We start from the raw sequence: 22818 nt of genomic DNA, 5'->3' as shown, positions 1-22818 counted from the left end.
GTATCCCCGAACCTAATCTACTGCAAAGGTAATTCAAAACTTTATGTGCACAGTAGAATAGCATCTCCCAAGGTGTAGTACAAGAAACATCAGTTCTATGGGATGTCAACAGATATTAGGGGAGAAATGAGAAACATCGAAATAAAAAAAAAAATAAAGTAAGACTTTTCAGGGCCTTAAATTTGCAAATGTGAATTGTGACATCTCAGACCTAATAAAACATCAAAATTATCTCAAAGGGTTACTAAAAATAACAAATTCCTGGATTTCACCCTGAAGATCCTGATTTACTAGGTCCAGGAGAGGCTCAGGAATTTGTCCTTTGAACAAGTGTCTCAGGTGATACTGAAGCTGCCAGCCAAGGAAACATTTAGGAGAACCACTCTAATTTGACCATGGACACGTGATGATAGCAGTTTTCTAAGGTACATATTGTCAGAAATAATATGGTAGATTCAGTACTACTTTTGGCTATCTAGAAAATGAAAGCACCACAGAGGTCTTTTTTTTAAACAAAAAATTACTCTGAATGGACAGGAGTCTGGAGTTTAGCTTTATTTTTACCCCAAATCTCATCTAAGAAAAACATAACCATCTTTTTCAAATAAGATGCCTAAACATCCCACATGTGTCTGTTTCTCTAATTCCACGTTAAAAATGTATTTTACATGGTAAAGAAGAAAAGCTTTGGCAAGGGCAACATTTATCCTGGAAACAGAAACAACGTAGAACAATTACCCTGAGGATTAAGGAAGATGGGTCAGATTGATGGCAAAGTTTTAAGAGAACAAGTTTTGAGTAAGTGAGGTGCTAAGTTTGTGATCAATTTTCTCCAAGAGTAAATAACTACAGGTCCACCCTAGCCACCCTCACATTTATTTGTCATGAAAGTCACTGGAAAAAAATAAAATTATTACTATTTGTCTCCTTTTACTTAAAAATGTACTCTAACATCTCACCCTGTCAGAGACTGTTATTTGGGGAAACAAACATTAGGACTGGAAGCACTTATGAATACAAACTCAAGCAAAGAACAACTGAAATTTGACAACACATAAAAATGTCACACTACTTTCACAACAAAACTTCTTTGCTCTTCCAAAAACAATATATAGCTCCAAAGACACACGCATATGTCCACTTACAAATGCAGCACACACAATCATTCTGGGAACAGCCAGCTACTATACATTGTGCATCAACTGAATAGTGCAATTCATCTCAATTATTATAGCACAAATAATACTTGCCCTCCCTTTCTCATTAATATGCTCTCAAGGGATGGCTTTCTAAAAAGAAAAATATAAATTCATAAGAATTTCAGAATTCCAAGATAAAATAGCAACAGTCATATACATAGCTGCAATAAAAGACATTTTTATAAAAAGACTAAACATATGGATTTTTCTTAGTAAAATATAAGCAAGTTTCTTTTTCATTTAAAGGTACCTGCAAAATGTGACTTCCCAAATGTGCTTCAAATACTTCAATGGCCAGTGCACTGGGGCTTCTCCTTCGCTGTGCACCTATAACTTAAAAGGAAAAGAAAAGAAAAGAAAGAAAGAAAGAAAAATTAAGTTGGGGCTCTGATTTACACCTTCAGCTTCATTTCTCTGTAACTGTATCACTAGACAGCTACTATATCAAAGAGATCTGAGAGAAACACAACCCAGTGTTAACTTTGGTTCTGAGTTGCTTGAGCAAAATCAGAGCCTAGGGTGAATTTCCATCTCAGAATATCAACTTCTACAAACATTAAAAATCATATCCAGACTTAAAACAATTTTCTTTTCCTTTTTGAACTATTTTTCCTACACTGGAGCAAAAAAACAAAACAAATATGAATGTTCGCACTCTTTTAAAATAAATTGGTAAACTGTTTTTCTTAAAATTTAGCTATTGTTATTTTTAAAGCATATACATATTGCCTTTTCCTCCCAGAGAAACCTGAATGCTTAATATCCTCTAGGCTAGAAAAAAGCAAACAGGACTTTTTAAATGTTCTAATGCAATAACTTTATCATAATTTAATAAGCACAACATGTCGGCTAAGAGAGTCTCATTAATGACTGTTTGCACTAGTGTTAAGTGTCTCAGGATGGCTGGATTTCATATTTACTGAATATTCACATGTAACTATTCCTACAGGACCTACAGGGAGCCCAGGTGGATGCTTGCCCAGTATGTGTCTTGCAGGTCAGTGACTGTTTTCTTATCTGTATACTTCTGTTCTCCTACTAACTTATAGTTTGTCTTTCTCTTCCTGGCATACCCTACATGTGCTGTCTGCAGGCACATACATCCGAAGGGCCTCCCAACCCCTAACAAAAGAGCTTAATGCATGATATTTGGGGATCCAAAATTGAGGGCCTTCTCTTTACAATTTTTTTTTTGGAATGGGATCACAATTTGCTTTTGAATCTGTTCTGGCTCTTTTCCCTGTTTCAAAAAGTTCTCAAACATAAAAATCAATTTGCTTTCCAGTAATTTATGAACAAAAATATTCAGAACTTTTCCATATTTCCAACAAGTACATTCCTTATGTCTTCCTGTTTTTCTTAAAAATTGTATGACAAACCTCTATTCTCTCAAACCTAGACACTATAAATTGAAAATAAAATCAAATCCCCTACTTTCTTACTTCTCAAAACACTTTCAGCTAGTTGACAAGAAAATTCCAGCAAAATGCTGCTGGGATAATTCTGCTTCGTTTCAGTTACTAAGTCAGTCAGTTGGATCCCTAGCTTAGTAGGGATTATAATATAAATGTACTTATGATTATTGTGCTGTGCAAAATAGGCAGTTTACCCCTGCAATTGCAAGCTAACGTCTGCCAGGTCTGAAAGGCACTTTGAAAATAGCATGAGTGGTAAGTATCATTATCACTAGCAAGAAGAAATAAAAGGGGCATTATTTTCAATGGGAAAATTTATAAAATATAATTGAAGAGTGATTATTATCAAAGAATATTCCAGTTGGAAGGGATCTTAAAGATCTCAATTCCAAATTCTTCATTTGCTTCAGAAGCAAAACACACAACCAATATTCTTAAAATAGAAAAATCAGTTTTCTATCCTAAGACTAATCATTACCGTAAGCATAGACATATGATTTTTAAATTTTTAATCTAAGATGTACTTAAGACAGTACTACTGGGTGTGTGGCATTTCTGATTAATTTCCTATTCTAACATGCACATTACTCCCTTCAAAACTCCTTTGGCATTTTTGATAATGCAGCTGTCTTGCTGAATACTGTTTTCAGTTTCTAGAGTGTTAATTGCACATTATGGTAGCTTGGTGTGAATGATCCCACATGAATAAAATCTGCAGTTCTTTTTTTTTTGTTAAGATTGTTGTGGGGAGGGGAGCTTTGGGGAGGCAGAAGGGGGGTGTTGAAAAACTTCAAAAGTGTCCACTCTGTTTTTGAGGCAGTAATTAGGATCCAGAAAGCTCCTTATTAATAGTTCATAATTTGGGGGCATTTCAGGACTTCCAATTATGAAGTTCAAAATAAACCATTGTACCTCACAGAAGAAATGGGTTGATCTTAGAGAACACAGACTATTCTCCAAAGAACTGGATTAAGAGTGGGGCAAGAGAGCAACAGCCACCAACCTACAGAGGACCCTAAAACATCACAGGAAAGGAAAGGAGCATGTTTATTTACTAGAAGGCCCAGGAAGCATGCTCCAGTAACAACTGCCCTCTAGAAGCATGGAAACAGGTGACTACAGTGGGGTCCTGCAGGGGTTATTTAAGCCTGTCCATTGATGGCCTTTCTTTTCCTGCCTTTCCTCAACTTAGGGCTCAGCTGTTCTCTAAGTAAATGTTGCAAATGCATAAATAATTAGGAATTTTATTTTAAAAGCTCCTTAGTCAGCCTGGGGATCCCACATGCCTTCATCAGCTCTTCTATCCATGAGTCCTTCCTGCATAGTTATTTTTCTTTGTTCTTCAGACCCTCTAGAAATCTGAGTGTGCATCCTAGTACATGCTAGCATAACATACAAGCATCTTGTAAGTGGTTTCATGCGTTTCTCTTCAATGGCATTTTTATGGCACTGGAACTTCTCTTGATTTATATGTTTTGCACTTATGCAGGTGATATGGGGCTGTAATGACAGTTCCTAATTTTACAACCAACATAAATATGTTAAACAGGAGTCCATTATGCCTCCAGTAGGAGCCCAGCTCTGACTGTAGCATTATTGGTAACTGAATAGATGTTAAATAATGTACTTTTTATCTTGTACTTTTCATCCTACCACATTTGGTATTTTGAGTATTTAGACAATAATCTGGTAACTCTGGAACGATGCAAACAGTTATTTTGTTCCTCTATGTTAATGTCACTGTGTTTACGGATTATCATTCGTGCTTAAAGAAAAACTAAAGAGGCATTTCCTCAGTGAGGCTCGTCATTCTCAGAAAAGTAATACATTGCTTATGAAGCTCTCTCAGATTGTTTTAGTTTGGAAGTTGACCGTTTCTAAAACCAGTTGGTAGCCCACACACACTGCGTACTTCTTATTGCTGAATAGGTCAATGCTTTATCTGATCTACGGACACTTCATTCATTTGTCTGTTCAATTAAAAGACACTGCGTTTGAAATTTAAAGAACACTAAATTAACTAAAAAATGCACAGCACATTGCTAAATAAATGGAACACATAATCCCGTTATCTGTGAGGATTATATCTCTTAAGTCACTGACAGTGAGATGTGAGAGTTGTATAAACTGAACAGGTTATATAAACTGTTAAAAGAAAAAAAAAATCAAGCTATAGTAATATAGTAATTCAAATTCGATTCAGCATTGACTGAGTAACTATTTGACACTGAAAACTGCTAGCTACTGTAGAGTAACTAGTGTTATAAGACCTAATAAACGTTCCACAAGAAAATTTTAAGCAATTCAAAACAAACCTAGGCCCAGCATATCATTATCAAGACCACAACATGATCATCTCATGTTTTTCAAGGGTTAGAAATAAAACACCTAGAGTTTTAAGAGACTTTAAATGGAAGAGATATATAGGGAGAAAGATTTTTAAAAATCAGCTAAAGAAATTCTGATTGTCTTAGAATTCTAAAATGATATGATGAATCATTAGGATTGTGCCTTTGGCCTTTCTCTCATTAAAAAATGGAAGACAGAAGGAAGCCCCAATCTGAAATATGTATCTGAAAAATTAGTTTTGTCCCTCAACAACGTCAGCAAAAATACTCTAATCTAGACTCTTCCACATAACCTTGTGAGGTAGTCTTTGAGAATTAATTAAGTGCAGTAAAAGACAATTCCTCTTTGGGGAAATGTACCACACACTCCCAGTCATATTCCTAACCAGTGCCTGTCACCTTCGGGGATGCACAAACACCAGGAAGGCTGAGGATTATTGCTCAGTGGGAGTTTGACCTATTCAGCCAAAAGGTCAGCTTGCCACATAAGAACCCATTACAAAACAGAAACAGGACAGCTCAGTGGACACACATAATGAAAGAGGGAAAAGTCACGAGCCCTTCTTGCCTTGTGTCCTGCATTGCCCTTTTCCTCCTAACCCTCCCCACCCCCATTTCCAGAGAAGCTGGCACTGCCCCAGCTCCTCACGAGCACAGCTCACAGTGGGAAGGTAAACCACAGGCAGGGAGAGAGAAAGGGGCTCATTATTTCAGGGATCACTTGAAAAAGATATTCAAAGGTAGAGTATGACATCGTGAGGCAGGATTTCCAAGAGATTGTTTTATTTGGAAAAAGTTGTCATTAGCAGATAGGGAAGACCATTTTACAGCTACTTTCTCATCCAGCTCTCCCTCCATGGGGAGCGGAATGGCAGGATGGGTGAATGTAGCCTTAACATCCTGCAGGTGCTATTTCAAGAGTAAAATCATCCACCGAGTAAAAAGGCAAGCTTTATGGGTACCCTCTGAATCTGTCATCTAAGGGGCAAGGCTCTGTTCCCACACTGAGCTTGGGGGAAGAGAGGACTGAAGGGCATGCTTAATGAAATCCCGACATCACTCCCTGGGCTTTAGCACTTGGGCTAAGCAAAGTCAGGGTCTGGGAAAGAAAGGAGTACAGAATGCTTAATGAGTCTTTCCATGGCTACCAAAGAGAAGAAAAGGGATTTCCTTTGAAGAATGTCAATTAGCCTCCCTCACTGTAGGGCAAATGAAGCCAGGGAGGGTTTTCCCAGGAGCCTTAGAAGTTTATGAGGTATGCAGTTGTGTGTGCGTGTGTGTTTCCCTTTATATAAAATAAACATTTATATGCCTTCATTGACTATGGGACCAATTCTTCATTCTGACACTCATTCTCACAGCTCTGCCTACTGCCCAGATTCACAATTTGTACCCTTTCAACACTAAATTCCTCATTGTTTGTGCATGCCCTAAACATTGGGGGAATTTCAGGTTGGGATGGAGATGATACACTCAAATAACCAGTGTTAGGTACCAGCTTAACCTATACAGCGGCACTAAAACAGAAACTCTATTGTCAAAAGCAGGATATGTGGAGTTTCCACATAATGCATAATGCAAATATCTGAAAACAAAGAATAACAATGCTTTTACAGTGTACTTTCAACCAAGATTAGTTTTTTGCCACTTAAAATACAGGATAACTGAAGACCAGAGAAGAGAAATAGGGACAAGTATTATTAATCCGGCATTTGAATATTAGATTAACATCAAATGTAAGAAGGAAAACCTGCCATATTCAAAAATAGTACAGTTTGGGTTTATTTTTAAATTCATATCTAGAATATTTTTAAAAATCAAAAAATACATCTTAATAATTCATACCCCAAACCCATTAACACATTATATTAGCCATTTAGACAAAAGAGGTATTTAATCTATTAAAATAATTGAAACTCTAAGAAGTCTTATGCTGATTCAAAAAATTCTTTGATGCAACACATTTAAATTTCTCCCACATTTTAAGTATGGATTGAATATATTAGGGAAAAGCATTAAGGGTGATATGACTGTGAGAGTATTAATATTTACAAGTGAATTGCTGAACTTAAGAAGAAGGAACCATGTCTGCTTTTCCCCAAAAAGCCTATCTGTATGGCTTCAACTAGTACAAACTAAGGGCAAACACAACATTCAAACAGATCTGTTTAAACAAGGATGTGTTTATCACGCGCTTCTTATCTTCTGAAGAACTAAGTAGTATTCACATATTTTTGAAAACTTTTCTTTACAAAACTTTTCTCCATCAAAATGGCAAAATTGTCTAAAAGTGAAATAGCACCCAAGTATTACTTTAATAATTCTTGAAAAGGTTTTTGTACAAATTACAGGGACTTCTTTTTAGTACTGAGTTTCCATTTTAGAGTCATTTTGGGACTTGCCTGGTGGCACAGTGGTTAAGAATCCGCTTGCCAATGCAGGGGACACGGGTTCGAGTCCTGGTCCGGGAATACCCCACATGCCGTGGAGCAACTAAGCCCACGCGCCACAACTACTGAGCCTGCGCTCTAGAGCCCGCGAGCCATAGCTACTGAGCCCGCAAGCCACAGCTACTGAAGCCCACAAGCCTAGAGCCCGTGCTCCACAACAAGAGAAGCCACTGCAATGAGAAGCCCACGCACCACAACAAGAGTAGCCTGCACTCGCCGCAACTAGAGAAAAGCCCACGCACAGCAACGAAGACCCAATGCAGCCAAAAATAAATAAATAAATTTATTAATTAAAAAAAAAAGTCATTTTGCCCACCTGCCTCGCTTTTCCACTGAAGGAAATGAGACTTACCAAAGCAGTTATTTCTTCATCTGTAGCTGGGGAAAGAGGAATAGCCATTCTCTGACAATCTGGAAGTTACTATAGGAGCTATTATATTTACCTTACACGGGCTACAGAGTAGTTAACATTCTTCTTGAGGGAACCCAAACTTCCCCTTGGCAATGAAATTCTTAAGGCAATGGGTTAAGCTGCTGTTTGGAGTGACAGCACCTGAGGGAATGATGAAGCCCTGACAGTCAACATCTCTGAGAACAGAAACCTCGGGAACATACAGGCGTGATCCACAGTCTAGGCTGAAGGTTGGGGAGTGGGGCACATGAGGGGAATCCTCAAGAGGTGCATGGAGGTGTAAGGGCAGGATTGGACTAATAGATGAAGGCATGCTTTATTTCTTGCTACTTCAAAGTAACTGTTGCAAATCCAAACAGGACTTTCTGAAAATGGTACGTAGTAATCATTCCAATTTAACTTTCTTCATCATTTCCATAACAATGGATATAAAAAAACAGTCACTTTTAAAGGACTTGAAGTCCAAACACAATTCCAAGCCTTTTCTGAATATATTTCTTGGCTTCAACAAATTGATGCTACAGGGGTTGCTTTGGATGCAAAGTTTAAAGTTAACTATTTAATTCCCTTTACATAGTGAAGGAAATGAAATTTTCCTCTTTGTATTTACAAAATAAATAAAAGATAAAAAAATAGACCCTGACTAATTCCTGCCTTTGGATTCCAGCAGAGATATGGATATCATGAATTGCACTCCCTCTCAATCTGGGGAAGTTTTAAGAGTGAGGCAGTTATAAAGTGACTTGAGAATGAAGAATGCGGACTAGGAGAAACTTTGAGTGGCAGAGGGTCTTGATTTTTACCTAACGTGAACTCAGCAAGAAGATATCAACGAATTTATTCTGGCTTCAGGGCTATAGCAGCAAACACGTACTGAACCTCACTACGTGGCAGGCACTTTGCTGGGCACTGAGAGCACAAAGATGACCAACACAGAGTCTACTGAGCGAGGCAGTCCTGTGTGATAGAAGGGTCCCGTGGGCCACAGGGAGTGGGCAGTGCAGACACCAGCCCGGGCTCAGAGCCTGAACACGTGCCTGATGTGGGAAGGTGCTCTGTCCCTTGAGTACCATCTGCAAGCTCTAGCTCTGAGCTGCTTCTTTTCTTGTTGTTGCTGTTGTTCTCGTTCCTTTTCTTCCCATGACAACCTTCTACACATTACCTACTCTGTGTATGTCAGGAAGGAATACCACGGGATCGCATGAGTTAAGGGCACGATTCACAGAAAGACAGCAAGCACATTCTGACCGTAGCTATCAAAGGGAAAACTAGAGAGGACGCATCTAATTTGGGATTTGAATGCAGCACTAACCGGGCAAAGTTGGCTACTTGTCCTTTAATTGGTAGAAATGACCTCCTCCAATGATATGCTAGAAATGTTTTTGAGAAGTTTAAATTTTTAATGGGGCTTAGATTTGATAGGTCCCCTCAGCAGGGGCTGAAAAAAAGGATTATTATACTTTCATTTTGCAAACTGTCTTAAAAAAGCCTTTCAGTTGAGTGCCGTTGTACAACTGTCACCCCTTCTGACCTCAGTGGCGCACAGACTGTCAGTGGCATGCTTCTGCCCAGTAGGAAGGGAGTGGAGATTATCACTGAATCTGTATGGTGTCAGTCAGCACTCACTGATAAAAGGAAAAAGTCCACAGCTGTTATCTTGATTTTTTTTTTCCAAGTCTGATCCCAAAGCTTCATGTTATGACATTTGTAACATCTGCTACAAATAGTGAGGTAAGTCAGGCGCAACTTTATTACTTCCAGTCTAATGCTCCATCCATCCTCTAGGCTTTCCCAGGCCAGTGATACGACAGGGAGCTGAGAAACACTGGCTCTGCAGGAAGTAGCTTGTGTCTCCGAGGTAGAAAGAAGGCAGCGTCTCTGTCCCTTTCTCCTCCTCTTTCTCCTGTTCACCCATTCATATATTCAGCCATATTCACATTCTCTCGCTTGCTAGCTCACTCTTGGACCACATCAATGCTTGGCAGTGTCTTTAGTGACTTTCTGACAAAAGAGTAGTCAACATAAATACTTCCATGAAGTAGTGGGCTGTTGGCCCAAAGGACGAGATGCTGTGATGATAATCGCACCTGCTACTGAAAAGTGACACTGATCCACTTGCAGAGCTCAACTATCTCAGGCCACGGTATTATATTTACTTATCCAAAATTTAGTAAACATTTATAATGTCGAAGATATTAACCTCAATGGCCTAGGAGCTAGTGATGTAAGCCCGGTTCCCATTTCCATTTCTGAATGCTTTCTTTATATGTCAGCAGAAGAAAGCTAAAAGCATCCACGCAAAATATGCTGAGCCTCTACTTCTGGCTTGGCACTCTGTCAGTGAATATAAAATGAAAAGGCACCATCCTGACTCTCCAGGTGACTGGAATCTAGTGGGAAGACTGATACATAAGCAAACGAACAAAACACAATAAATGTGGGACTCTCAACTCTCAACTCAGGATGGGGGCAGGGAGAGTGGAGGCAGGAAAGGCTTCAGGATAGGGGTACTGCTGGAACTGTGGTGTGAAGGCTGAGGTTACGCAGACAGTGAACTATGACAACCAAGACCCTGGGATCCACTGGTTGGACATAGAGGCAAGAACCATTTCACATGAACATAGCTGCGTGTGCAAGGTTCCAGGCTCACCATCTGGCCACCTCCAGCTTGCTTTTCCTTAAGCTGCAACCCCAATGGATTGTCATACTCCTACAGACACTTGCAGGGCTGGGTACCCCACTACCACATCAACTTCTTGGGGCTCAACACTACAGCTTAATCATGCAGTCACATGATTGCACCCAGGAGAGTCAAATTCCGCTCAGCTCTGTCTGCAAACCCTAACTTCACTGTTCGACCTCCTGCACTGCCTGAGTCAAAGTTCCTGAAGGGCACACCTACACCACAGAAGACAGCTTGGCACTGTGTGAGGCAACCCCATCACCAGATGGACTGTCCTAACACCTTGGAGGTTTTTTTTGTTTTTTGTTGTTTTTAAGAATAACTTTACTTTTTTAATTGAAGTATAGTTGATTTACACTGTTATGCCAATCTCTGCTGTACAGCAAAGTGACTCGGTTATACACATACATACATTTTTAATATTCTTTTCCATTATGGTTTAGCACAGGATATTGATATACATTATATCCTGTGCTATACATTAGGACCTTGTTCTTTACCCTTTCTAAATGTGAGAGTTTGCATCTACCAACCCCAAACTCCTGTCCATCCCTCTCCCTCCCCCACTCTCCCACGGCAACCACAAGTCTGTTCTCTATGTCTGTGAGTCTGTTTCTGTTTTATAGATTGGTTCATTTGTGGCATATTTTAGATTCCACATATAAGTGATATCACATGGTATTTGTCTTTCTCTTTCTGACTTACTTCACTTAGTATGATAATCTCTGGTTGCATCCATGTTGCTGCAAAGGGCATTATTTCATTTCTTCTTTTATGGTTGACTACTATTCCATTGTATATACGTACCACATATTGTTTATCCATTCATCTGTCGATGGACATTTAGATTGTTTCCATGTTTTGGCTATTGTGAATAGTGCTGCTATGAACATAGGGATGCATGTATCTTTTTTTTTTGAATTTTATTTTATTATTTTTTTATACAACAGGTTCTTATTAGTTATCCATTTCATACATATTAGTGTATACATGTCAATCCCAGTCTTCCAATTGATCACACCACCACCACTCCCCCACTGCTTTCTCCCCTTGGTGTCCATACATTTCTTCTCTACATCTGTGCCTCTACTTCTGCCCTGCAAATCGGTTCATCTCTACAATTTTTCTAGATTCCACATATATGCGCTAACATATGATATTCGTTTTTCTCTTTCTGACTTACTTCACTCTGTATGACAGTCTCTAGGTCCAACCACATCTCTACAAATGGCCCACTTTCGTTCCTTTTTATGGCTGAGTAATATTCCATTGTGTATATGTAACACATCTTCTCTATCCATTCATCTGTCAATGGGCATTAGGTTGCTTCCATGACCTGGCTATTGTAAATAGTGGTGCAATGAACATTGGGGTGCATGTGTCTTTTTGAATTATGGTTTTCTCAGGGTATATGCCCAGTAGTGGGATTGCTGGATCATATGGTAGTTCTATTTTTAGTTTTTTAAGGAACCTCCATACTGTTCTCCATAGTGGCTGTATCAATTTACATTCCCACCAACAGTGCAAGAGGGTTCTCTTTTCTCCACACCCTCTCCAGCATTTGTTGTTTGCAGATTTTCTGATGATGCCTATTCTGACTGGTGTGAGGTAATACCTCACTTAGTTTTGATCTGCATTTCTCTAATAATTAGTGATGTTGAGCAGCTTTTCATGTGCCTCTTGGCCATCTGTATGTCTTCTTTGGAGAAAAGTCTATTTAGGTCTTCTGCCCATTTTTTGATTGGGTTGTTTGTTTTTTAAATATTGAGCTGCATGAGCTGTTTATATATTTTGGAGATTAATCTTTTGTCTGTTGATTTGTTGGAAATATTTTCTCCCATGTCTGAGGGTTGTCTTTTCGTATGGTTTATAGTTTCCTTTGCTGTGAAAAAGCTTTTAAGTTTCATTAGGTCCCATTTGTTTATTTTTGTTTTTATTTCCATTACTCTAGGAGGTGGATCAAAAAAGATCTTGCTGTGATTTATGTCAAAGAGTGTTCTTCCTATGTTTTCCTCTAAGAGTTTTATAGTGCCTGGTCTTACACTGAGGTCTTTAACCCATTTTGAGTTTATTTCTGTGTATGGTGTTAGGAAGTGTTCTAATTTCATTCTTTTACATGTAGTTGTCCAGTTTTCCCAGCATCACTTATTGAAGAGATTGTCTTTTCTCCATTGTATATCCTTGTCCCCTTTGTCATAGATAAGTTGACCATAGGTGCGGGGGTTTATCTCTGGGCTTCCTATCCTGTTCCATTGATCTATATTTCTGTTTTTGTGTCAGTACCACATTGTCTTGATTACTGTAGTTTGTAGTATCATCTGAAGTCAGGGAGTCTGATTCCTCCAGCTCTGTTTTCTTCCTTTAAGATTGCGTTGGCTATTTGGGGTCTTTTGTGGCTCCACACAGATCTTAAGATTTTTTGTTCTAGTTCTGTAAAAAATGCCATTGGTTATTTGATAGGGATTGCATTGAATCTGTAGATTGCTTTGGGTAGTATAGTCATTTTCACAATATTGATTCTTCCAATCCAAGAACATAGTATATCTCTACATCTGTCTGTGTCATCTTGATTTCTTTCATCAGTGTCTTATAGTTTTCTGACTACAGGTCTTTTACCTCCTTAGGTAGGTTTATACCTAGATATTTTACTGTTTTTGTTGCAATGGTGAATGGGATTGTTTCCTTAATTTTTAATAAAGATCTTTCTGGTCTTTCTTGCTAGTGTATAGGAGTGCAAGAGTTTTCTGTGTATTAATTTTGTATCCTGCAACTTTACCAACTTTATCGATTAGCTCTAGTTGTTTTCTGGTGGCATCTTTAGGATTATCTATGTATAATATCATGTCATCTGCAAACAGTGACAGTTTTACTTCTTCTGTTCCAATTTGTATTCTTTTTATTTCTTTCTCTTCTCTAGGACTAGGAAGTGGTTAGGACTTCCAAAACTATGTGGAATAAGAGTGGTGAGAGTGGACATCCTTGTCTTGTTCCTGATCTTAGTGGAAATGCTTTCAGTTTTTCACCATTGAGAATGATGTTGGCTGTGGGTTTGTCATATATGGCCTTTATTATGTCGAGGTAGGTTCCCTCTATGCCCACTTTCTGGAGAGTTTTTATCATAAATGGGTGTTGACTTTTGTCAAAAGCATTTTCTGTATCTATTGAAATGATCATATGGTTTTTCTTCTTCGGTTTGTTAATATGGTGTATCACATTGATTGATTTGCGTATATTGAAGAATCCATTCATCCCTGGGATAAATCCTACTTCACCATGGTGTATGATCCTTTTAACGTGTTGTTGTATTCTGTTTGCTAGTATTTTTTTTGAGGATTTTTGCATTTACATTCATGAGTGATACTGATCTGTAATTTTCTTTTTTTGTAGTATCTTTGTCTGGTTTTGGTATCAGGGTGATGGTAGCCTCGTAGAATGAGTTTGGGAGTATTCCTTCCTCTGCAATTTTTTGGGAGAGTTTGAGAAGGATGGGTGTTAGCTCTTCTCTAAATGTTTGATAGAAGTCACATGTGAAGCCATCTGGTCCTGGACTTTTGTTTGTTGGAACATTTTAAATCACAGTTTCCATTTCATTACTTGTGATCGGTCTCTTCATATTTTCTATTTCTTCCTGGTTCAGTCTTGGAAGGTTATACATTTCTAAGAATTTGTCCATTTCTTCCAGCTTGTCCATTTTATTGGCATAGAGTTGCTTGTAGCAGTCTCTTATGATGCTTTGTATTTCTGTGGTATCTGTTGTAACTTCTCCATTTTCATTTCTAATTTTTTTGATTTGAATCCTCTCCCTCTTTTTCTTGATGAGTCTAGTTAAAGGTTTATCAATTTTGTTTATGTTCTCAAAGAACCAGCTTTTAGTTTTATTAATCTTTCCTATTGTTTTCTTTGTTTCTATTTCATTTATTTCTGCTCTGATCTTTATGATTTCTTTCCCTCTACTAATGCTGGGTTTTGTTTCTTCTTCTTTCTCTAGTTCCTTTAGGTGTAAGGTTAGATTGTTTACTTGAGATTTTTCTTGTTTCTTGAGTTAGGATTGTATTGCTATAAACTTCCCTCTTAGAATTGCTTTTGCTGCATCCCATAGATTTTGGATTGTCATGTTTTCGTTGTCATTTGTCTCTAGGTATTTTTTGATTTCCTCTCTGATTTCTTTGGTGATCTCTTGGTTATTTAGTAGCATATTGTTAAGCCTCCATGTGTTTGTGTTATTTACGTTTTATCCCCTGTAATTTATTTCTAATCTCATAGTGTTGTGGTTGGAAAAGATGCTTGATATGATTTCAATTTTCTTAAAATTACTGAGGCTTAGTTTGTGACCCAAGATGTGATCTATAATGGAGAATGTTCTGTGTGCACTTGAGAAGAAAGTGTAATCTATTGTTTTCAGATGGAATGTCCTATAAATATCAATTAAATCTACCTGGTCTATTGTATTATTTAAAGCTTGTGTTTCCTTATTAATTTTCTGTCTGGATGATCTGTCCATTGGTGTAAGTGAGGTGTTAAAGTCCCCCACTATTATTGTGTTACTGTCGATTTCCTCTTTTATAGCTGTTAGCATTTGCCTTATGTATTGAGGTGCTCCTATGTTGGGTGCATATATATTTATAATTGTTATATCTTCTTCTTGGATTGATCCCTTGATCATTATGTAGTGTCCTTCCTTGTCTCTTGTAACATTCTTTATTTTAAAGTCTATTTTATCTGATACGGGTATTGCTACTCCAGCTTTCTTTTGATTTCCATTTTCATGGAATATCTTTTTCCATCCCCTCACTTCCAGTCTGTATGTGTCCCTAGGTCTGTAGTGGGTCTCTTGTAGATGGCATACATATGGGTCTTGTCTTTGTATCCATTCAGCGAGCCTGTGTCTTTTAAAGCGAGTGTTTAATCCATTCACATTTAAGGTAATTATCGATATGTATGTTCCTATGACCATTTTCTTAATTGTTTTGGGTTTGTTTTTGTAGGTCCTTTTCTTCGCTTGTGTTTCCCACTTAGAGAAGTTCCTTTAGCATTTGTTGTAGAGCTGGTTTGGTGGTGCTGAATTCTCTTAGCTTTTGCTTGTCTGTAAAGGTTCTCATTCCTCCGTCAAATCCAAATGAGATCCTGACCCAGTACAGTAACCTTGGTTGTAGGTTCTTCCCTTTCATCGCTTTAAATATAATGTGCCACTCCCTTCTGGCTTGTAGAGTTTATGCTGAGAATTCAGCTGTTGACCTTATGGGAGTTCCTTTGTATGTTATTTGTCAGTTTTCCCTTGTTGCTTTTAATAATTTTTCTTTGTCTTTAATTTTTGTCAGTTTGATTACTATGTGTCTTGGCATGTTTCTCCTTGAGTTTTTCTTGCCTGGGACTCTCTGTGCTCCTGGACTTGTGTGGCTATTTCCTTTCCCGTGTTAGGGAGGTTTTTGACTATAATCTCTTCAAATATTTTCTCGGGTCCTTTCTCTCTCTCTTCTCCTTCTGGGATCCCCATAATGCGAATGTTGGTGCGTTTCATGTTCTCCCAGAGGTCTCTTAGGCTGTCGTCATTTATTTTCATTCTTTATTCTTTATCCTGTTACACAGCCGTGAATTCCACCATTCTGTCTTCCAGGTACTTATCCATTCTTCTGCCTCAGTTATTCTGCTATTGATTCCTTCTAGTGTATTTTTCATTTCAGTTATTGTATTGTTCATCTCTGTTTGTTCTTTAATTCTTCTAGGTGTCTGTTCTTATTTCTTCTAGGTTTTTGTTAAACATTTTTTGCATCTTCTTGACCTTTGCCTCCATTCTTTTTCTGAGGTCTTGGATCATCTTCACTATCATTATTCTGAATTCTTTTTCTGGAAGGTTGCCTATCTCCACTTCACTTAGTTGTTTTTCTGGGGTTTTATCTTGTTCCTTCATCTGGTACATAGTCCTCTGCCTTTTCTTTTTGTCTATCTTTCTGTGAATGTGGTTTTCGTTACACAGGCTGTAGAATTGTAGTTCTTCTTGCTTCTGCTGTCTGTCCTCTGGTGGATGAGCCTATCTAAGAGACTTGTGCAAGCTTTCTGATGGGAGGGACTGGTGGTGGGTAGAGCTGGGTGTTGCTCTGGTGGGCAGAGCTCAGTAAAACTTTAATCCACTTGTCTGCTGATGGGTGGGGCTGAGTTCCCTCCCTGTTGGTTGTCTGGCCTGAGATGACCAAGCACTAGAGGCTACAGGCTCTTTGGTGGGGCTAATGGCAGGCACCGGGAGGGCTCACACCAAGAAGCACTTCTCAGAACTTCTGCTGCCAGTGTCCCAGTCCCCACAGTGAGCCAGAGCCACACCCTGCCTCTGCAGGAGACCCCCCCCCCAACGGTAGGTCTGGTTCAGTTTCCTATGGGGTCACTGCTCCTTCCCCCTAGGTCCTGATGTGCACACTACTTTGTGTGTGCCCTCCAAGAGTGGAGTCTCTGTTTCCCCCAGTCCTGTCAAAGTCCTGCAATCAAATCCCACCAGCCTTCAAAGTCTGATTCTCTGGGAATTCCTCCTCCTGTTGTTGGACCGCCAGGTTGGGAAGCCTAGTGTGGGGCTCAGAACCTTCACTCCAGTGGATGGACTTCTGTGGTAGAATTGTCCTCCGGTTTGTGAGTCACCCATCCAGCGGTTATGGGATTTGATTTTATTCTGATTGCCCCCCTCCTACCAACTCATTGCAGCTTCTCCTTTGTCTTTGGATGTGGGGTATCCTTGTTGGTGAGTTCCAGCATCTTCCTGTCAATGACTGTTCAGCAGTTAGTTGTGATTCTGGTGCTCTCACAAGAGGGAGTGAGTGCACGCCCTTCTACTCTGCCATCTTGAACCAATCTCAATCTCCTCACCTTGGTGTTCTGAAAGGGACTGTCCTGACTCAGATCCCTTACTGTAGGCTATCCGATTCCTTCCCAAGATGATCCTTGTCTTCTTCTTGCATGAGTTCAATGGGAGGAATCACATTATTGGGAAATGGTTGCACACAGAGGAAAGGATTTGGGTCCTGGAGTCAGGCCGACCGAGTTTTAAATCCTCCATTTATCTCTATTAGCCAGGTGGTCATGGACAAATTAGGCTCTGTGGACCTCAATGTCTCACTCTGTCAAGAAGAGCTGCTGTGAGGACATGTGACATCCCCCTGCCCTGTTTTTATTTTCCTCCTAGAACTTATTTGCGTGTTGTCTCTCTTCTCCACTAGCATTGTTCCCTTCCTAAGCTGGAGGAATTGTTTTGTGCACTGCTGAAACCCTACCAGTTAGAATAGGGCCCAGAACACAGAAGGTGCACAGTAAATATCTGTGAATAAATGAACACTCTAGAGTTCTAGCCCATGGGAGTCACTCAGCACATGTCAGCTCTTTCCTCCATGTTATGAAAAGTGGAAACTGAGACAAAGATGACTTTCTAAATCACTATCTTTATCCCAATTTTTATGAAAATACTAGGGCTATTTTGTCCTAAATATTAGGAATATTTAGGAATTATTTCCTAAAATATTAGGAATATTTTGTTTCTCTGTATGTTGTCCCTAGTTTCTGTCTTTCCTGCGGCATGATATAAAATCTACAGTGTCACCACAAACCCTGTGAGCCAACTGCAATCAGGGCCTCAAACCAGTGCAAACATTTCACACATACTTGGGCAAAGAGCCAGCAATTCACTGAGTGTCAGCAACCGCCCACTGAATTTTCTCTTGAAGATTCACTCGTGGCCTACTCTAGCAGTAATAGGCATTCGTTTTAAGATGCTGAACACTTCCAACATAACTTGATTAGGTAAATGTACAGAGCCACCACCACTGGAAACCAAAATCACGTCTTACAACCCCATCATCTTCTCAGACTTCATATAAACAAAAGCCCACACAATTATCAATTTTAACTGAGTGGGAACTAGGTCTTGCTTATGTTAGCAGATCAAGGTCTACATCACCATTGCCATCTGCCTCGTGGGGACCTAGAGAGGCTATGATTTACACAGAGTTAGAAACTAAATAAGAAAAATGAACACTATTTGGAGTTTAGAGATTAGTAAACAAGCTGACAACATTGTCAGACCTAAAATTAAGAACACACACAAGCATATACTTTCACACTCATCACCACCATGAAACATATCAAGGAGGAAAAAAACCCTAATTTGAAGACCTATTATTTAGATTCACAGCTTAGCTCAAGCCTTTCTTTGTCAGAGCTTCTTAACATGTTTCTTTCTTTGAATAACAGACATGTTTAAGCAAACTGTCTGCCTAAGGCAATATTCAAACACCAAACTTTGCGCATACAATTACAAAAATTCCAGAGAGCCTCTGATACTCATCCATAGACCTCATGTCAAGAATTCTTGCTTTAGACAAGAGCCAGGCATCCACATACATCCTGGACCAGCCTGGCACTTAGTGGGACTGAACAAATGATTCCTTGAATGAATGAGTAAGTAATCAAATGAATACCCAAATGAATGAATGCAAGGAGACTCAGTCAGAGAACACACAACTAAAGCAGACACTTGTATTCTGTGTGGGACTCTGAGTCTGAAAGCAGCAGCCAGTTAGTTGGTTTATTCACAAAAATTGCTTTGTGGAATTATACACTGCTCCTCCCCTTCTAAATGCAGACAGAGGGAGGAAAGGAAAAAGAGATAATGAAGGTTTGCAAATGAAGTGGGTACAACTGTGCAATCAATCAACATTTTCTGAAAAAGAATCTGCATCACTTGCCAAAAAATCTGAACTGAAGAACTGAACCAGCATTCTGATGAGAATGGACTTTGCCACTCGCCAGTCATTTTTATTTGCCTTCCAGCTGTCTTCCTTCCCTTTTCCAGGAAGCCACTGGTCTCTTCAGTTGAGCAGGTTCAGGCATGGGAATTTATTTTATCATGATCAAATGCATACTCCACGCTTATTCTTTTAATAAACCTTTACTGAGTGTTTGCTCTGTGTCTAGTAATATGCTAGTTGAATGGAATACAATTGTTCCTCTAAATATTCACTGATGGTCTACTAAATGCCAGGCACTCTTCTAGTGCGAGGTCATAGAAGAGTGAACAAAGCAGAAACACATGCCTGCACAGAGCTGACATTCCAGTAGGGAAGTCAAAAACAACAACAGCAGTAATAACGCACATACATCTAAACACGGTAAGCAGCCTGAAGAAAAATAAAGGGGGGTGGGGCAAGAAGTGACAGGTATTTCTGTATAATACAGGAAAGTCAGGGAAGACCTCTCCAACAATCTATCTGAGTAGAGATACGAATAAGGTGAAGGGGTAATGTGCTGTCCAGGTGAAGGAAAGAGAAAGTATAAAGACCCTGAGATGCGAGAAGCTTATCAGGTTCAGGAAAGGGCAGGGAGCCAGTATCCTCCAGGAACCTAGAGGTTGGGGAGAGGAAAATATAAAGTGTAGTAAAAGAATGGTTTACTTGGAGGGTCTCAGGAAAGGAAGCATCTAACTCCAGTGAAATTCAAAGAGGTAAAAGAGAAGAGGATGTTTGGGCTAGAAATGAGTAGAAATTTTCCAGGCAAACAAGCCAGGGATTAGTGGTTGAGGTAGAGAGAAGAACACATACAATGGCACAAGGCCAGCAGGACATGTGAGTCCCCTACACGTGTGGGGAAAGAAATTTCAGGAGACCTCTATAGGCAAAAAAAAGTCACAACTGGGCTCACGAGCACTGCAGAGGAGTTTGTAGTTTACACACAGAGATTGGGATCCACTTGAAGAGTCTGAGTAGGGGAAGGACTTGAGCACAAGTGTGTGTTGGAGGAAAGATGAATACCTGGCTATTGCATAGTCTAGACAAGAAATGATAATGAGTTAATCCTAGTAAATAAGTTAGAAAGACTAGAGAGGAGTTTGGTTCTAAAGGTATTTCGGAGGTAGGATTGAGAGAATTTTGTGACTGACTATTAAGGGAAAAAGAAGAGTCAAGCATGAACTCAAGTTGTTTAGGTTAGCAAACAGTATAGGTGCTTCAATCACTACCTATACAAGGACAATACTAGAACATGCGACCCTGAACTGGAGGGGTCTTTAGGCCAGGCCCATTGAGATGAGATGTCCAGTAGACTTGAGGCTTTTGGTTGAGATTCGGCAAAGATGAAGACTTGGCTGCAAGTCATACAGATGGGCATAGAAGCCAGGGGAGGGCGGGGCTCGGCCTGGGGAACATCTGCATTTACAGAAAGGAAGGGGAGCCAGCAAAGAACCTGAGAATGAACACCCAGAGGGGCAGCAGGTAGATAAAGAAGCAGTGGTGTTCTACAAAGAGGAAGTGCAGAACACTGGAAGGAGAGACTCATCAACTACGTCAAATGTCAAGGGGAGAGCACTGAAGACCTTGGGTGGGGACACTGCTGTCAAGTGAGGAGTAATGAGAGGTGAAAACCACGAGTTATATAAATTCCTTTTCTAGAAATTTGAAAGTGAAAGGAAGGCGAATAAGGGAAGAAAGCTTGGCAAGGTAGAGAAGTTGGAAATGCCCAGGGTGAAGAGATGTTTTCTCTTAAGTGACTTAAGGATGTTTATACCCTGAGAGAAAGAAGCAAGCAACAGCCATGAGACACAGAAAGATGGAAAACCCTCAAAAGAAGGTACACAACTGCCCAGAGTTTAGGTAAAGCTGAGCAATATGTAACATATATCTTAATTCAGTATTTTATTATAACCTGAACCTACAAAAATGATGCTCCGTGGTGTGGTGGCCCATCCAGCCAATGAAGACTTCAACTTGAGAACAAGTTCTCCTAGATGATGATCAAACAACATAATGATCTACAATCCAAGTTCAGAAAAGTATTTCTACAGGGAAACCTGCCTAAACACATCTAAAATCAAGCCATCATGTCCTCCTGAAACCTCCATCCTTTATCTTCTACTGTGAAGAGTCTTCATTCTCCCATAGGCTCGTTATTTCAGAGCAGTCTCACTCCTCCTTAGTTTTCTCCACTGTGTAAATGGGGAAATCATTCTTGCTTAAGATCCAGGTCTCTACTGCTGGAGTGACTTTCCTGCCAACTACATGAAAAAGAAAACTCCATATAGATGGGATTACAAACACGCTATAAAAAGTACAAGACCCCTTTTCTGTATGAAGCTATTTAAGGCCTTCCCCTCACCTCATGCTCCAATATTGTCCCTCACTTCATGCATCAGTGATAATGCTCTCTCCTGGTCCCATGGGCCCCCAATTTCTCTGTCCTCTCTGCCAAAACAAAAGCTTTGAAAATGTCACAAATAGAGGAGATACCTGGAATTGCTTTTGGAGTCCCTGCAACTCTTGGATCACAAAAGCAATAAGTACATCTTCCTTGCAGCCAAGATCTGTCAAATACCCATAGGCAAGTATTACAACAGATCATTAATATACTCAGATGTGAACTAAAGGAATATCAAGTAGTTGGAGAAAACAAAAATGCCTTTTATTTGTTGGAATATGCAATTGAAAAAGGAAAGAAGAACCTCATATTCCTCCTGCATTATTTAATGAATTTTGATTAAGCCAATGAAGAAAGAAGCCAAGAACTGCTATGTGTAGGACAGAACAAAAAGCCCAGTTTCCCAAGAAACATGTCTTACAGAAGCAGTTGCCTCACCTTCAATAAGGTTGAATTTTCTATGTGGCAAGAGAGAAAGACAACTTTTTCTAGAATTTCAAAAATATCATTTAAACAAACTACATCCTCAGTACTCAGAAGAAAATACTAAATGCTCTTTTTTGGCTCCTTCAACTTGCTCCACTTAGCTTTTCTCTCTTTTGCTTCCTTCAAAGACAGTTCACCCTGGGCCTTTTGGAATCTGATCAGGACTTTGTGGGCACCTTTATTTTCTTGGGTTGATTTCACTTTTATTCATTTGCAGCACTGCTGCCACCTCCTTTTTCTTCATAATTTAAACTATAGTTGAGAGTAAGAGTAATGAACTCTACATGGTGCCTTCAGAAGTTGATGACTTCACTTGTTTACAGAGAAATTCTTTCCGTTAGTATCTCCACCGAGGTCTAGCTCTGTCCTTTGTAGTACTCAACGTTTTTCCATCTAAGTGTTTAGGAGTACTTTTAAAGATGGGGAGGCAGCTATAGTTTAGTATGAAGACCGTAATTCTTGGAGACAGAAACCTTGATTTCTAGTCTCAGCTCTGCCAGCTGGTGAACAAGACACTTGACATTCCAGTCTTGGTTTCCTCATCTATAGAGTGAGTTAATAACCCCTTACCCAAAGAGTCACGCGAGGGCTAAATACAAATGTTTGTGACAATTTTGTAGCACATACCTAACAAGCAGTAAGGAATATATCAATTTGAATGCAAT

At 39.4% G+C, this 22818-nt stretch overlaps 1 protein-coding gene across 4 annotated transcripts in view; it reads right to left on the bottom strand.

Moving 5' to 3' along the window:
* NPAS3 (neuronal PAS domain protein 3) overlaps positions 1-22818 on the bottom strand; it is an 867013-nt gene that overhangs the window by 443042 nt on the left and 401153 nt on the right. For 2 of the 4 annotated variants that reach the window (XM_049705378.1, XM_049705380.1), the window contains exon 3: positions 1450-1532. In XM_049705378.1, coding sequence (XP_049561335.1) covers positions 1450-1532 — 83 coding nt within the window. The remainder of the gene's footprint in view (positions 1-1449; positions 1533-22818) is intronic. The other 2 variants (XM_049705379.1, XM_049705381.1) reach the window with 1 other exon arrangement.

Source organism: Orcinus orca, chromosome 2 (assembly GCF_937001465.1).
Source record: "Orcinus orca chromosome 2, mOrcOrc1.1, whole genome shotgun sequence".
Classification (NCBI taxonomy): domain Eukaryota; kingdom Metazoa; phylum Chordata; class Mammalia; order Artiodactyla; family Delphinidae; genus Orcinus; species Orcinus orca.
This window is presented reverse-complemented; position numbering and strand designations above follow the sequence as displayed.